The sequence below is a fragment of the Orcinus orca genome, chromosome 10, assembly GCF_937001465.1.
Source record: "Orcinus orca chromosome 10, mOrcOrc1.1, whole genome shotgun sequence".
Classification (NCBI taxonomy): Eukaryota; Metazoa; Chordata; class Mammalia; order Artiodactyla; family Delphinidae; genus Orcinus; species Orcinus orca.
Window position 1 is genome coordinate 51,606,899 of NC_064568.1, and position 15,046 is coordinate 51,621,944.

The 15,046-nt window shown below is 44.8% G+C and overlaps 2 protein-coding genes and 1 non-coding gene across 3 annotated transcripts; 2 read left to right on the plus strand and 1 right to left on the minus strand.

Moving 5' to 3' along the window:
• The first annotated feature begins 3,486 nt into the window (after positions 1–3,486).
• Positions 3,487–3,620, plus strand: LOC117196536 (U11 spliceosomal RNA). The gene has a single exon (XR_004476773.1). It is a non-coding gene; the product is annotated as a U11 spliceosomal RNA (small nuclear RNA).
• A 1,056-nt stretch (positions 3,621–4,676) lies between these two features.
• Positions 4,677–7,064, minus strand: CCR4 (C-C motif chemokine receptor 4). The gene has a single exon (XM_004279695.3). The coding sequence runs from the start codon at positions 7,062–7,064 to the stop codon at positions 5,985–5,987; it is 1,080 nt and encodes a 359-aa protein (XP_004279743.1). The 3' UTR covers positions 4,677–5,984.
• Positions 7,065–13,103: 6,039 nt separating this feature from the next.
• LOC101278351 (transcription elongation factor A protein-like 4) lies at positions 13,104–14,056 on the plus strand. The gene has a single exon (XM_033405478.2). The coding sequence runs from the start codon at positions 13,288–13,290 to the stop codon at positions 13,849–13,851; it is 564 nt and encodes a 187-aa protein (XP_033261369.1). The 5' UTR covers positions 13,104–13,287; the 3' UTR covers positions 13,852–14,056.
• Positions 14,057–15,046: the final 990 nt, after the last annotated feature.

A 15,046-nucleotide genomic window follows, 5' to 3' on the forward strand; every position in this document is an offset into this window, starting at 1 on the left:
GGGACTCGGAGGGCTTCTGACTGAAGCCTTTCTCCTGGAGGTGTGCCCCTCCCTTTGGGAAGTGGATTCTTTCAGTGCTTTGTGAGGTCCGTCACTGCTGCACCCTCTCCCCACCCTTCTCTTCACCTTTCCCCACAATTTGCGCCTGACGTCGGCTGCTTTTAGCAGACCTTTCATATATTTTGGAGTCTGAAAAGTATCTCTCTCTCCAAGTTTGATTGAAAATAGAGTTCGTGGGTTTTTTCATTCTTTCTTCTTGCTGTTATTTTACAATTTCCCAGAGAAGATGAAAATGCAGACTTCTGCAGCTCTGTTCATACCAGAAGTCTTAATGAAGTCATTTTTGACCCAAGGACCACAATTTCTGGAACTAGGAGGCAATTCAATCAACCTTTGAGCTCTGTCACACAAAGTTTTATTAGAAACATAATGGGGATTTTGGAGAGAGGACTGGTGACCTTTGTGTAGTGAAATAGAAACTTGAATTGCCAGCATAGAGTACTTAATTAAGAGATAAGGAAACTCACTCATTCACGAAAAAATAATTGAACAACTGCTCTGCGCTAGGCATTTTACTAAGCAGTGAGGTGATGATTATTGTTGGTAGGGTTTGTCTAATTCATTATTAGAATATTGTTTCCCCTGAACTCAGTTGCTTGGGGATAATAAAACCAACCTTATCTACTTTAAGAAGAGGCTGAAATGAGTTTCAATATGTGAAAACAGTTGGTGGAGTTCTGGTATACTGAAAGGGGAATTTGGAGCCATTATAAGCTTTTAAGGAGTGAAGTATTTTATTTTTATTGAAATTAGTTGGTTTACAATGTTGTCCTGGTTTCTGGTGTACAGCAAAGTGATTCAGTTATACATATATGTATCTATACTTGTTCTGATTCTTTTCCATTATAGGTTATTACAAGGTACTGAACATAGTTCCCTGTGCTACAGAGTAGGTCCTTGTTGGTTATCTATTTTATATATAGTAGTGTGTATATTTTGATCCCAAGCTCCTAATTTATCCCTTCCACCCTTCCTCTTTGGTAAACGTAAGTTTGTCTTCTATGTCTGTGAGTCTATTTCTGTTTTATAAATAAGTTCATTTGTATCATTTTTATTAGATTCCACGTGTAAGTGATATCATATGATATTTGTCTTTCTCTGTCTGACCTACTTCACTTAATAAGATAATCTCTAGGTCCACCCATGTTGCTGCCGATGGCATTCTTTCTTTTTTTTTTTTTTTTTGGTGGCTGATTAATATTCCATTGTACTTATGTACCACACCTTCTTTATCCATTCATCTGTTGATGGACACTTAGGTTGCTTCCATGTCTTGGCTATTGTAAATAGTGCTGCTGTGAACATTGGGCTGCATGTGTCTTTTTGAGTTAGAGTTTTCTCCAGATATATGCTCACGAGTGGGATTGCTGGATCATATGGTAGCTCTATTTTTAGTTTTTCAAAGAACCTCCATACTATTTTCCATAGTGGCTGCACCAATTTACATTCCCACCAACAGTGTAGGAGGGTTCCCTTTTCTCCACGACCTCCCTAGCATTTTTTTTTTGTTTTTGATTTGTTGTTGTTGTTGCTGTTGGCTGGGCCACGTGGCTTGTGGGATCTTAGTTCCTTGACCAGGGATTGAACCCAGGCCCTTGGCAGTGAAAGCATGGAGTCCTAACCACTGGACCTCCAGGGAATTCCCTTCAGCATTTATTATTTGTAGACTTTTTGATGATGGCCATTCAGGAGTAAAGTATTGTGATCACAGAAATGGGTGGAGCTTGTGTCTGGTTCCTTTGAGCGCAGGAAGCCACTGACCGGTACAGAACACAGGACGTCAGGTGGCCGCAACACGGCCAAGGGTAGAGTTGGCCTATGACTATAATAGAAACAGAGTGTAGGGACAATGCCTCAGGGCTTAAGGCAGGCAAATTATGGCAGCAAAGGTGAGGTTGACTAATGGAATTGCATGAACCAAGAGTCAAATGAGGGCCGGAAGGCAATGAATGGACAGCCCTGATGCAAACTCAGTGCTTCCTCATTTTCCCACAGTGGAAATGGGGTCAATTTCCATTTATATTAGGTGCTGATCCAGAAGTCCCCATTTTAGACCTGAGTTCCTGGAAACAGACTCTGAAACCCTGAGATTAGCATACAGGAGATTTAATGGGGAGTCCTCTTGGGAACAACACCTGTAAGGGCATGAAGGAAGCAGGAGTGGGCAGTAGGAAAAGTTGGTCCACAATGTACCTGCAGCAGAGGCCCCAGCTAATCTTATGGGGAGCTCTGCAGTTGTAATGGCCTATCAGCGTTGTCCCAAATTAAAGCAAGGGGGCAAGTGTTTCTTTCTCCTCAGTATCCAGGCGCTGGATATGAGCTGGCCCAGGAAGGACAGTCCTGAAAGGAGACCAGCTGAGAGCCCCAGATGTCCGGCCTCCTGGTAGATGGTGCAGTGAGCGGCCCTCCATCCTGCATGGGGTGTGTGGACGGCATCCCACAGCACCCATTAACAGTCTCCTCCAGCCCAATGCAGGATGGCCACTGGCTCAGGAGCTCCAAACTGCTGCCTCTTAGGTCTATAATTTTTCTTTTGTCTCATCTTTTCCTACTTTGCTCCTCTCCCCTACCTGCAACGTTCACTTTAACTACGAAAACCTCCTCACCACTACCTGACCACACAGTGTGCTCTTGACACCACACCTGCCTTTTCATGTGTGATTTCATCAGCATAGAATGTCCTTCCTCCCTTCCATTCATCCAAATCATGCTCTTCTTATAAAGCTGACTTCAAAAGCTACTTGTATTATAAAATTTGACATTGAATTGATTTCTCCTTCATTTGGGGTCCTGAAGCATTTTGTTTGTGACTTTGTTATCCTATCTGTCCTGCTTGCACTATAGTCGATCTTGTGCTTGTGTTTTCCCTTCTCAGATTATAAATTCCATACATATAGAGCTCACTCCTTTATCCTATATTCTATCCATTACCTAGCATCCGGTTTGGCACAAAACAGACTCTCAACAAATAGGAATTAATTGCATCAAATGTCCCAAAGTGTTATGAGAGTTTCTTAGGAATAACCTACCTAAAGATCTGAAGACCTTTTGCCATCACCCTGTATTCTTCCTTCTCATGGGAAGCAGGTAACACATCTATTTAATAGAATTTGAGTACCAACTACGGGACAGATCCTGACAGGGCTATTTCTTATTATTCTTTTTGTTGTTGTTGTTGAGGTAAAATTCACATACTATAAAACTAATCATTTAAAAATGTGCAATTCAGTAACATTCAGTACATTCACAATGCTGTGCAGCCATCACCTCTATCTAGTTCCAAAACATTTACATCACCTCCAAAGCAAACCTGCTTCTTTTGTTCTTAAAGAAATTACACCTAGCCTGTGTTCCCCAGAAGCGAGGCATATTGCAACAAGAAAAGGATGGGTCTAATGTCTGAAAACTTATCGTTAAACCCACCTTAAAAAGGGCTTCTGTTGTGAGTGGCACACATAGGGCAGCTTGCTTGTTCTTTGTGCGGAATCAACATCAAGAGATTTTGGAAGCATAATTTTTTGGTACTTGGGCAGCTGGTGATCATTGGTCCTGATGCCCTCAAAAAAAAAACCTTTGTGTAGAAATCAAGCTGGCTTGCTTTCTATGTTTCTGTTACTGAAGGGGAAGAAGGAACTTTCTTTTCAGTGTTCTGAGAGGATTATGTTTGGGTATCACCAGAGGTTTTAAATTCCCATCCTGAGGGGACTCCCCCCAACTTTGGAACAAGGGAGGCCCTGAGTGACTGGGGGTGATAAGTGACCCTACCCTCAGGTGGAGGGGTGGTAGCTGTGTGGTCTGCACTGCAGCCTTGCTTAGCATTGCATGCGATGGACAAGGAAGGGACAGTAAAACCCCTTTGGCCAGTCTTTGTCTTTTGGTGTCCTTACTGGGGTTTGGGGGGTTTTTTTGTTTTGGCCATGCTGTGTGCCATGTGGGATCTTAGTTCCCCAACCAGGGATCGAACCCGTGCCCCCTGCAGTGAAAGCTCGGCGTCTTAACCACTGGACTGCCAGGGAACTCCCTCGGTGTCCTTAAATTTCTGTCTCCTTGTGATTAAATGAATGAAATTACAAGCTCCCTCAGGAAAGGGGAGGCAGTCACTGGCTGGGAAGTTCAAAACCACACTTTATCTATGACTAAGGAACATAGATTCTTTCAGTAATCATCTTATTTCTTTTTTTCAATCACTCTGAACTATATTCTGCTTTACAGATGCGAGGAAACTGAGGCTAAGAGAGGAAAGTAATGTGGTCAGACTCACAAGGAAACACAGAGGTAGGATTTGCAGACCTTGCCATATGGTGCGGAGGTTTTCTAAGGAAACACTGCCTAGGAACCCGGCCCACCCCCACTCCTTATCCATTCTAACCTCCAAGCGTTGTTGTGACAACACATAGCGACTCCTTTCCCCATCCCAAGTGGTGATCTTAACAGTGAACCCTTTAATTCTTCCTCTCGGGGACATCCATCTCATCTATGACATGTAGCAAAGATGATTAATCGAGACAATTGGAATATTAGTGGCTCAGATTCTCATCCCCATCAGGAGACCAAACACACACATACCAAGGAGAAACCATACACAGGTTTATTTTATTGTATTTTATTGTATTTCTACAAAGGCAACATCAACTTACCCTGTTAAAATCACTTCTGAAAATAAATTTTCTGGAAATGCATTCTTTATAAATGTAAAGCATGCAATAATGTGTAAATTTACAGAAACATTTTAAACTGGTTAACTCAGGTAATAGTCTGTAAAATAGGTTTTGTTTCTGGAGATAGTACAGGTATCCCTAGACTTTCTTAAAGTCTTTACTTAATTCTGATTAAGGCTGTACGAACAGAGATTTATCTTAATGGTGTAAAATGATTAATTACATAATTTAAATGACCTGTAAGAACTTTTGAGTCATCCAAAAGTTAAAAAGCAGGGCCAGTATTTTAAAAGAGAGGATGACACCTTGGAAAGTCATTTTTATGCCACATCAGCGATAACTTTTAGTGGATTATTCTTGCCTCACTTGACGGCAGGCACTTCAAAATGATTAAGGAAAAATTGTCATACTTGATTAGTCCTCATCATTTTTGGTTTTGAAGGAAATGTTTGTAAATGAGTAAAAGACCCCAAATAAATGTGTCTGGGCCTATGTATTATTTTTTAATTTGAATATTCATCTGTTATAATTAAAACAAAACATGTCCACAAGCATATGAAGCTGTGTTTGGATTTCCACAAGTATGTTTAGATTTGTTAATGCCTTGTATTTCATGTTTGGAAATCAGACCATGCTAATGCCTTTTTCTCCTTATGATTGTAATCAGCATTGAAAGCTTGGCTTCCATTAACAGATAAGCCTTTACAATAAAAGAATCAAGATCTAAGTTCATTACTTCACTATTCGTTTCTGCAGACACCTGGCTACGTGGAGTACACCATGCTTCAGATATATTCTTAGGAAAACACTGGGACAGCATGCCGAAGTTTTCTATATTGTTTCACAAAAAGCTAGAAGTTAATGAAAGGGCTCATTTTCACAACAAGAAGTAGAGATTTACTCCCCCAGTCAATTCTCTACAGTCCCCTCTAGAGAATCCCATGAGTTCAGGTTAGAAGGGACTGGTCTTCCCTTTCCAAAATCATCCAATTCCTCATTGAAACACTGCTCAGAATCCTCCTCGGGTTTACTCATCCCTGCAGGAAAGCCTGGTGCGAGGAAGGACACCTTGGTCCGGGTGAACTCTGGTCACACTGAACTTGTACTTGGCAGGAAGTAAAGCTGACTGCAGGGTGAGAAGCCCTACTTTTTGCAGTGGATATAATTCTTCCCGGTACTTGTTCAGGAAACTCTTACTACAATACAATTTTAAATAAGCTCTTAATTTGAGAAGCTTATTAACTCTGCTTTTCACATTTTCATCTTTTACAGAGCATCGTGGAGATCGTGGTCCACCGTGGACTGTGTGTAAGATGAGCTGGGGGTGTCGGGGTAAATCGGGAGGAACCTACAGTACTGGCAGAGCACCAAAGTGCCCCGGCAGGTTTTGAAGAGCTGTACGATGTACTTGCGAAATTTCTGCCCCAGGAAAAAGTAGATGACCGGATTAAGGCAGCAGTGAACAAAAGCCAAGGTCTCTGTGGCCTGAATGGCATAGTCCAGGTGCCTCTCAAAGGTGCAGTCTTGAAGGACCTCCAGCTCCACCAGGGTGTTCAGGAAGAGCACCACGTTGTAAGGGGTCCAGAACCCCAGGAAGAGGACCACCACAGCAAAGATCATCTTCACTGCCTTGTTCTTCTTCTCATTTTTGCAATGCTGCAAGGTCCTAATGATCATGGAGTAGCAGAACAGCATGATCCCCAAGGGGATCACCAGCCCTAGAACGTTGATTTCCAGGGAGCTCAGAACCTTCCACCTTGTGGAGTTGAAAGAATACTTGGTTTTGCAGTAGGTGTGGTTGTGCTCAGTATAACACGTGCTGAACACAAGGCCTGGGAGGGAGGCGAGCACAGCCACTGCCCACGTGGCCACGCTGGTGATGACCCCGTAAGTCAAGGTCCTCGCTCTCAGGGAGAAGACCGCGTGCACAATGGCCAGGTACCTGTCGATGCTCATGAGTGTGATGAAGAATATGCCACTGTAGAAGCCCACCGGGTACATCCAGGAAACTAGCTTGCAGAGGCCGAGCCCGAACACCCACTGGTCTGCGGCATAGTAGCCCCAGAAAGGGAGCGAGAGCACAAAGAGCAGGTCCGAGATGGCAAGGTTGAGCAGGTACACGTCGGTCATGGACTTGAGCCGCTTGTACTTGAACAGGACCAGAACCACCACAGAATTTCCAAGCAGACCAAACAGAAAGACCAAGGAGTAGAGGGGGGGCAGGAAGAGCTCCCCAAATGCCTTGATACCTTCCTTGGTGCAAGGTTCGGGGATGCTTTCATGAAGATAATAATTGTTATAGATGCTTTCATCCAGGGTGGTGTCTGCTATACCCGTGGGGTTCATTTTCAGATTTACAGGCTTCTCACGGCAGGTCTGAGCCCAACCAGAAGAACCTAATGAGTGGAAAAGCCAACAAGATTTCTATCAGAACAAAAGCAAATCAGAACGGTGCTGCGTACAGAGCACAACTGCTTCGTATTTTGCCCAGATCACCATACAGTTTTCCCAGCCTTCCCACATTGAAGGGCTCAGGTCCTTGAACTGAAGGGCAGTACAGCCAAAGTGAAATAATCCTGCCCTTTGGAGGCAGATTCCAAATTACAGCTCTGTCACCTTTTCTACCCCTCTGCTGGGAGCTCTGGTTCTCCTGTTTGTAAGCGGGGGTAGTAAAACCTCTTTATCAACAAGAGGTTTTTCTTTTTTTTTTTTTGAAGATTTTTTTTTTCAATACAGGGACCATTTTTAAAGTCTTTATTGAATTTTGTTACAATATTGCTTCTGTTTTATGTTTTTTGGCCGTGAGGCATATGGGATATTAGCTCCCCGACCAGAGATTGAACCCGCATCCCCTGCACCAGAAGGCGAAGTCTTAACCACTGGACTGCCAGGGAAGTCCCAATGATGAGGTGTTTTTCAAAAATATATTTCTGAAAGTTAGTCTGGCATTACTGAAATCACTCGCAAGAATGACAAGACTAGCTGACGTGCCCAACAGAACTTTATCCAGGGCCTTTCTAACATGAAAGCCAAAAACAAAAAATTAAAAAAAGATTTAAAAATCTATGCATGTTTCCCCTTCAGACTGTAACACCAAAAATTCAGTGATGACTTAGGTAAATCATCAGGCTAGAAGGGAACCAGGTTGGCCTCTTGCCTTTATATAAAAATTCTGGGGGCTTCCCTGGTGGCACAGTGGTTAAGAATCCGCCTGCCAATAAAGGGGGCACGGGTACGAGCCCTGGTCCAGGAAGATCCCACATGCCGCAGAGCAACTAAGCCCGTGTGCCACAACTACTGAGCCTGCGCTCTAGAGCCCAAGAGCCACAACTACTGAGCCCACGCGCCACCGCTACTGAAGCCCACGCGCCTACAGCCCGTGCTCCGCAACAAGAGAGGCCACCGCAATGAGAAGCCCACGCACCGCAATGAAGAGCAGCCCCCGCTGGCCGCAACTAGAGGAAGCCCGCGGGCAGCAACGAAGACCCAACGCAGCCAAAAATAAATAAATTAATAAATAAATCTATTTTAAAAAAAAAAATTCTGGGACTTCCCTGGTGGTCCAGTGGTTAAGAATCCACCTTCTGATGCAGGGGATGTGAGTTCGATCCCTGGTCAGGGAACTGAGATCCCATATGCCGCTGGGCAACTGAGCCTGTGCGCCACAACTAGATTGCCCACATGCCACAATGAAGCTCCTGCGTGCCACAACTAAGACCCAATGCAGCCAAATAAATAAATAAATTTTTTTTAAAAAAAGAATAAAAGAAAAGGGGGCAAGGAACAAGAAAATATTTCTTTTTAAAAATTCTAGGGGCTTCCCTGGTGGCGCAGTGGTTGAGAGTTCGCCTGCCGATGCAGGGGACACGGGTTCGTTCCCCAGTCCAGGAAGATCCCACGTGCCGCGGAGCGGCTGGGCCCGTGCACCACGGCCGCTGAGCCTGCGCGTCCGGAGCCTGTGCTCCCCAACAGGAGAGGCCACAGCAGTGAGAGGACCGCGTACCGCAAAAAAAAAAAAAAAAAAAAAAAAAAAAATCAATCTTACACACTGAATCCTATCAGAGTGGGAATTAGCAGGACAGATCTAGAAAAGGCACATCATAGCCAGAAATAAAATCTCTACCTCGCCAACCACCCTCATTTCTTATCTAAATTGGCAGATGAAGAGGTTACCTTCTTAAAGTTATTCACACGTCCACATGTGAATCGGAGCAATGCAGGAGGCTTTCCAACTCAAGGCCACCTCCTCTTGCATCCTTCTTAGTGGAACCCTGATATTCCTTATCAAAACCCTTTCACATTGTTCGATAATTCACATCTATTCCCCATCTCCCACCCTGACCTCCACACACCCAAACACCCAAGCTACGTGTTTCTCAAGAGAGAGGTTTTGGTTTATTCCTGCAAACAGATGCTGAAGACCTGGGGCATCTCAGGGTCTCAAAAAAAAAAAAACTGTGTTAAATGATTATCAAGTCTAGTTAAATGAATAACAATTCTAGCCTTCCTCCATAATTTTACCAGTGAAAATGAAAGGAATAAGAGAGACTGAGGTGTTAGGAAATTATCAGGAGAAGAAACGAAAGTCAACACAGCTGGTAAATGTCTGGAATTATTCTGCAGGCCTTATTTGGCAGGTGTTTCTTGACCTGGGGGTCTTGATAGAAGCCAGAAGCGGAAAAGTGTATATGCTGAATGAAAATTAGCTGTGTGTTCTGAGCCTGTGGCTTAGACCACATGTGTGCAGGAGGAGAGCCCTGTATGTATGTGAGAGCCAGTCAGATGAGGGCTGGGAGGGTGGGTTGTGTGTGAGCTGCAGGACAGGTGCCAACAGAACGACCAGCAGGATGACCAGGATGCCTGAGTGATAGGGTTAGCTGTGTGGCTGGGCAGCTTTCAGCGCTTCCAAAGTCCACACACCTGTGGACAAAGCAATGCAGGGCCTGAGGCCCTGGGAACGTGTCCCCTCACCCGCACCCCCCTACCCCCCCGGCCACACCGGCCCCTTACCTTGTGTTTCTGAAAGTAGCTCCAAGGCAGGTCTGCGAGGCAGTGCCTGGCTTGCTCAAGAAGCACGGCGCTAAGAACGACAGGAGCCTTTGAAGGGCTCGTGGCTTCCTGTGAGCACCAGCTCTGTTCCTCATCCATTTATGCTGAGTTCAAGTGGGGTTTTTTGATAGAAGTAAGAAGCAGAAAATGAGTGACTCTTAGCTTGGGTTCAGGTTAAACTCTTAGTCACTCATTTCCCCAAACTGAAAGCTGGGAAGGTTTGCTCTCTGCAAGATGAGGGAAGTTAAGTTTTTCAAGAGAGAAACTTTTAAATGTTTTAAAATTTATTTGTTGGATTTTTAATTTAAATTTTTTCATTTTAGCTGGCTATGTGCTGTAGAAGTGATCTTTATACTCTGGATCAGTGGGCTGTTTGTTATTTCCCCATCATGGATGTACAGTGGCCAGCAATCAAGATATTCAGTGTTCTCTAAACAGTGGGATCTGAGGAGGTCGGAGTGAGAGGCCAGATTTATTTAAGAATAAGGATAGTCAGGAGGAGAGAAAAGTGTATCCAAATGTCTGGCAGTGATGTGGAGGCCCTAGTCAACCACATTCAATAAACATCCTCAGCCTGGTGTAAAGTGACATGACAACAAAGCTCTAAGCCCTTTTCCCAACAGGAAGAGCCCTCCCCCAAGCCCCTTCCACTGAGAAACAGCAGAGCTTCCCCTGACAGTGCTCCTGGCTGAGAGCTTCTTCAGGTTCATGTACCCATCGTAGCCAAGGAGCTGACATCAGTCCTGAGTCTTTTCTATATGGTATCCTGCCAGCTTCTGCCAGCTCCCAGCCATTTCCTTCTATGTGTCCACAGTTGCTTGGCTCTTTGGTTCAGCTTACAAGAGCCACAAATGTCATTTTTCCTGAGGAATTTGCATAAATAAGAACTGAAAAATTGAGCTAGAGTGGTGTTTATCAACCTTTTTTTTTCCATTATCACCCCTCCCAAGGAGTCTTTTTGGATTTTTTTTTCCTAGTCACCTCCCCATGATATATTTTAATACCACAGATAAATAGGGAAGTTCCCTGGTGGTCTAGTGGTTATGATTCAGTGGCCCGGGTTCGATCTCTCGTCTGGGTACTGAGATCCCACAAGCTGCTTGGTGCAGCCAAATTAATAATAATAATAATACCACAGATAAATAGTAAATCTGCTTATGTTTCATATATATATGCAAATATATATGCTTTATATATATATAAAAGAGTAAGGTTTGTTTAGGGTGGGGGGAGTTGCTTCTGGCTTCTAACGGGAAAAGACCAGAAATGCTGCTTAAAATCCTACCGCACACAGGCCAGCCCTCCACAATACAGTCATCCAGCCCAGAAGGCCAGCAGTGCTGAGGCTGAGGACTCCTCAGCTAGAGTAATATTCCCACCTGTGAACTGTGGAACCAGATTCATAGAAATCCAGTGAAAAGGAAATAGACAAATAACCTTAGGGAATGCTGGCCTTGGATTCAGGTTAAATACAGTTCCTTACGGCAGTGCTTTCCAGTGCTAATAGTATCATGAACTCTGGAAGCAGATGTAGAGTAAAAATGTCCCAGATATATTTTGTTGCCAGAGCTGACACCAGATCCTTGCTCAAAACCCGCCAACCCCTCCCTTGGACAGGAACTAACATGTATCTTTAAGTCATAGGGTCTGGAGACAAAAAAGCGGAGTTATAGGAAGAGAAAAACGAAAGCCCAGATAGAACCAGCTGGAACCAAGATGAATCTGACCTCCAGCAACCCCTGAGCCTCATTCTATGCTGATTTCACTACATCAGCTACTAAATGACACCCCTGCTCTAGGCTATGACCCAAAGTTGATCCACGTGTGCGAGAAGCTCATCCGTAAACAAAGTTCCCGCTTCTCCATTCTCAGGCCATTTAATAAAGCTTGCACTGCATCAATCTCAGCTTCGTTTTTGCACGAACCTGAAACTTCCCTGCTGAGGCAGGGGGCCTCGGCTGGGCTAGGGCCCGAGCAGGGGTCCATACGACCTGATTCGGTAACAATTTGACCAGTAAATCCATGCCCATTATACAGAGTAACTTATTTTTAGAAATGCAGAGCCTGAGGAAGGTTCCACCATGGAATTAGAGGCCTTGAGGGACGAGTTACCCTGGGCAAGGCCATCTGAGCATGTTGCGTAAGTCTCCATGGACCCTCCATGGAGGGGGGAGAAGTGGTAAGGTCTAGAATTGCGTAAGTCTCCATGGACCCTCCATGGAGGGGGGAGAAGTGGTAAGGTCTAGAACAGATGATATCTGGATGTCCAAATTGTCATCAGTGGTAGTTGGTCGTTGTGGGTCTGGAGATGGTCCCTTAAAGCTAGTTGGTGCTCCCTTGACTGACTGGCCATGTGACAGACACCTGGCCCCATGAGTGGGGATAAGCCCAAGCTCCAGGGTCCATGTTAGCTAAGGGCACTTGCTTTTTGAGACCTGCTCAGTCTGGGTTTGGATCTCAGGGCCACCATGTACTAGCTATATGAACCTCAATTTTCTCATCTGTAAAAAAGGGTGATAAAGCCTGAGGATTGTGGGAGGATTAATGACCTAATGTTTGTAAAACACTTAGCATGGTGCCTGGTACAGATATGTGCTCAAAATGGCACCAGCTGTGAAAATTAGTAGGATAAATAAAACACACAGGAATAGCTTTCTCTCTTGAAATGGGTGAGCCTGGCATGTTGCCCTTAGCCATAACTAGGAATCCAGGAAATATTTTGATTTAGACGCAGCGGGCCACAATCAATTTCTGAGTTGCTGTTCAGGTTAAAAGCAGGTTTCAGGGCTTCCCTGATGGTGCAGTGGTTAAGAATCCGCCTGCCAATGCAGGGGACACGGGTTCGAGCCCTGGTCCAGGAAGATCCCACATGCCGCGGAGCAACTAAGCCCGTGAGCCACAACTACTGAGCCTGAGCTCTAGAGCCCGCAAGCCACAACTATTGAGCCCACGTGCCACAACTACTGAAGCCCGCACACCTAGAGCCTGTGCTCTGCAACAAGAGAAGCCACAACAATGAGAAGCCGGCACACCGCAACGAAGAGTAGTCTCTGCTCACTGCAACTAAAGAAAGCTCGTGCACAGCAACGAAGACCCAACACAGCCAAAAATAAATTAATTAATTAATTAATTTAAAAAAAAAAAAAAGCAGGTTTCAGATTTCCAACTTGCAAAGGTTACTGCCCTGGAGAAAGTTGGTCTTCAGGTTTGCAAAGTAATAATGATAGTGTCCTGGAGAAACACTAAATAGGTTTTCCCTCCAGTAAGGGATTCAAAACTAAACAATATCCCCACCCACCAAAAAAAAAAAAAAAAAAAAAGAATAAAGGTTGAAATTTTAAGAATCCAGAGAAGCCTGCTGTCGGACCCAGAGCCATCTGGGAGCCCCTAATTGTTGCTCCAGGTTCTTTCAGGTGTACGTGTCTGTTGTTCCCAGTGCTCTACTGGGCTAGAGAAAGAGGAGGAACCTGTCCTGAATCCTCGCAGTGAAAATGAAGGAAAGCCTGAGAACCAAGGCAAGATGGAAAACAAAGAACAGCCACTGGTTGCGGGAAAGCCGGGAGTAGCTTGTACTGTGGAAGACAAGGAAAAGTTAGAAAACAAGAGAAGGACAGATCTCAGGGGAAAGACAGAAGATGAGGAAGTACTAAAGGATAAGGAAAAGCCAGAGAGTGAGGCAAAGCCAAAAGAAGGAAATCCAGAGAGTGAGGGAAAGCCAGTGAGCGAGGGAAAGCCAGTAAGTGAGGGAAAGCCAGTGAGCGAGGGAAAGCCAAAAGAAGAAAAGCCAGCCAGCAAACCAAGGGCTGCAGGAAAGCGCCCAGCTGGGGATGATGTACCCAGGAAGGCCAAAAGAAAAACCAACAAGGGGCTGGCTCAGTGTCTCAAGGAATACAAGGAGGCCATACACGATATGCATTTGAGCAATGAAGCGATGATAAGAGAATTTGACGAGATGGCCAGGGTGGAGGATGAGGTGAAGAAAACCAGACAGAAATTGGATGCAAAAAAGTTTACAGGACCCCTTCCACCCGAGGGGCCCAAGGGAACTCAGGGGTGGCTGCAGGGCCCCACAAAGGGGCTTTGAAGACATTCCTTTTGTGTAGTGCCCCTGGCAGGCATTTGCAAGGCCCTATGCTTTATTTAACCTTATGCTAATACTATGCTTTAGGTGTCACTCTCTTTATCCAACTGCAGCCCTGTGTGTTTCAGTAGCAGATTTTCATCCATTGCATGGAAAAATGTTTATGGTGCATTGTAAAATGTTTAAAAAACCAGTTTTCAGAACCATATATACGGCATCAGTCCATTTTTGTAAAACTACAAAGATACTTACCTAGTGATCCATGTACAGAAAAAACTCGGAAAGCTGTGTCTACTAAAAGATTAACAGTGGTTTAAAAAAAAAGAAAAATCCAGAGAAGGGAGGTGGTGCACTCAAAGGCAACACAGCCAGAGACACAGTCAGGGCTAACGCCTACCCTCCTGACATTTTCATGGACAATATCTTTTATTGAGCTAAGTTTCTGAAACCTGACCAGAGAGAAGGTGACCAACAAAAAAATACCCAGAGCAAACCCACCCCCAAAGCAAGGTGGTATGTCATATGCTGCACAGCACAGACCTTCAGCAAGAAACAAAGCGATAGCGTGAGCCTACAGCGCCCCCTAGTGGACCAAATCTTATTTCACGACCAAAGACATCAAAATACAATCCCCGGGCCACAGGTACCGTAGCCACCCAGCGTGTCTGACACTGGAAGGCAAAAACTCCCAAGGCCTTCAGGAGGCGCTCCATGGACCTCTGCTGCACAGCAGAGGTGATAAAGCATCCAGAATTTGGTGTCAGACCTGTTACTTACAGCTTAAAATGAGAGAAGGCTGTGAGGCAGGCCACACAGGGGTTGCACCCAAGGACAGTAACAGCAAGCGAGAGCTGTAGGGGGCAACTTATGTATGGCAAGCAGGGTGGGGTTAATTAGTTTTCAAGAGTTCTCTGTTGATTGGCTAAGTTGAAAAACTTTGTAGGCTTGGAGCAGAGGAGCTGTCCCTAGTCATCTATTCCCAGTCCCCAGGACAATTAGGGCTGGTTCCTAGTGATCCCAGAGTACACACAAGAGGCTAATGGGGGAAGTGACTGGGGTATGGACCTAACTCCTCAAAAAGGGGAACTGACCGGTCCTCAAAACTGGGTCAAGAAAGCATTTGAACAAACTATATTACAGGGGAGGTCTGAAGAAACAGAAAAAACTTTGGAAAGGAAATAAAAGATTGCAAACAGTT

Coding starts and splice junctions, on each gene's coding strand:
- CCR4 (XM_004279695.3), bottom strand. CDS start 7,064: ATGAACCCCACGGGTATAGCAGACACCACCCTGGATGAAAGCATCTAT.
- LOC101278351 (XM_033405478.2), top strand. CDS start 13,288: ATGGAAAACAAAGAACAGCCACTGGTTGCGGGAAAGCCGGGAGTAGCT.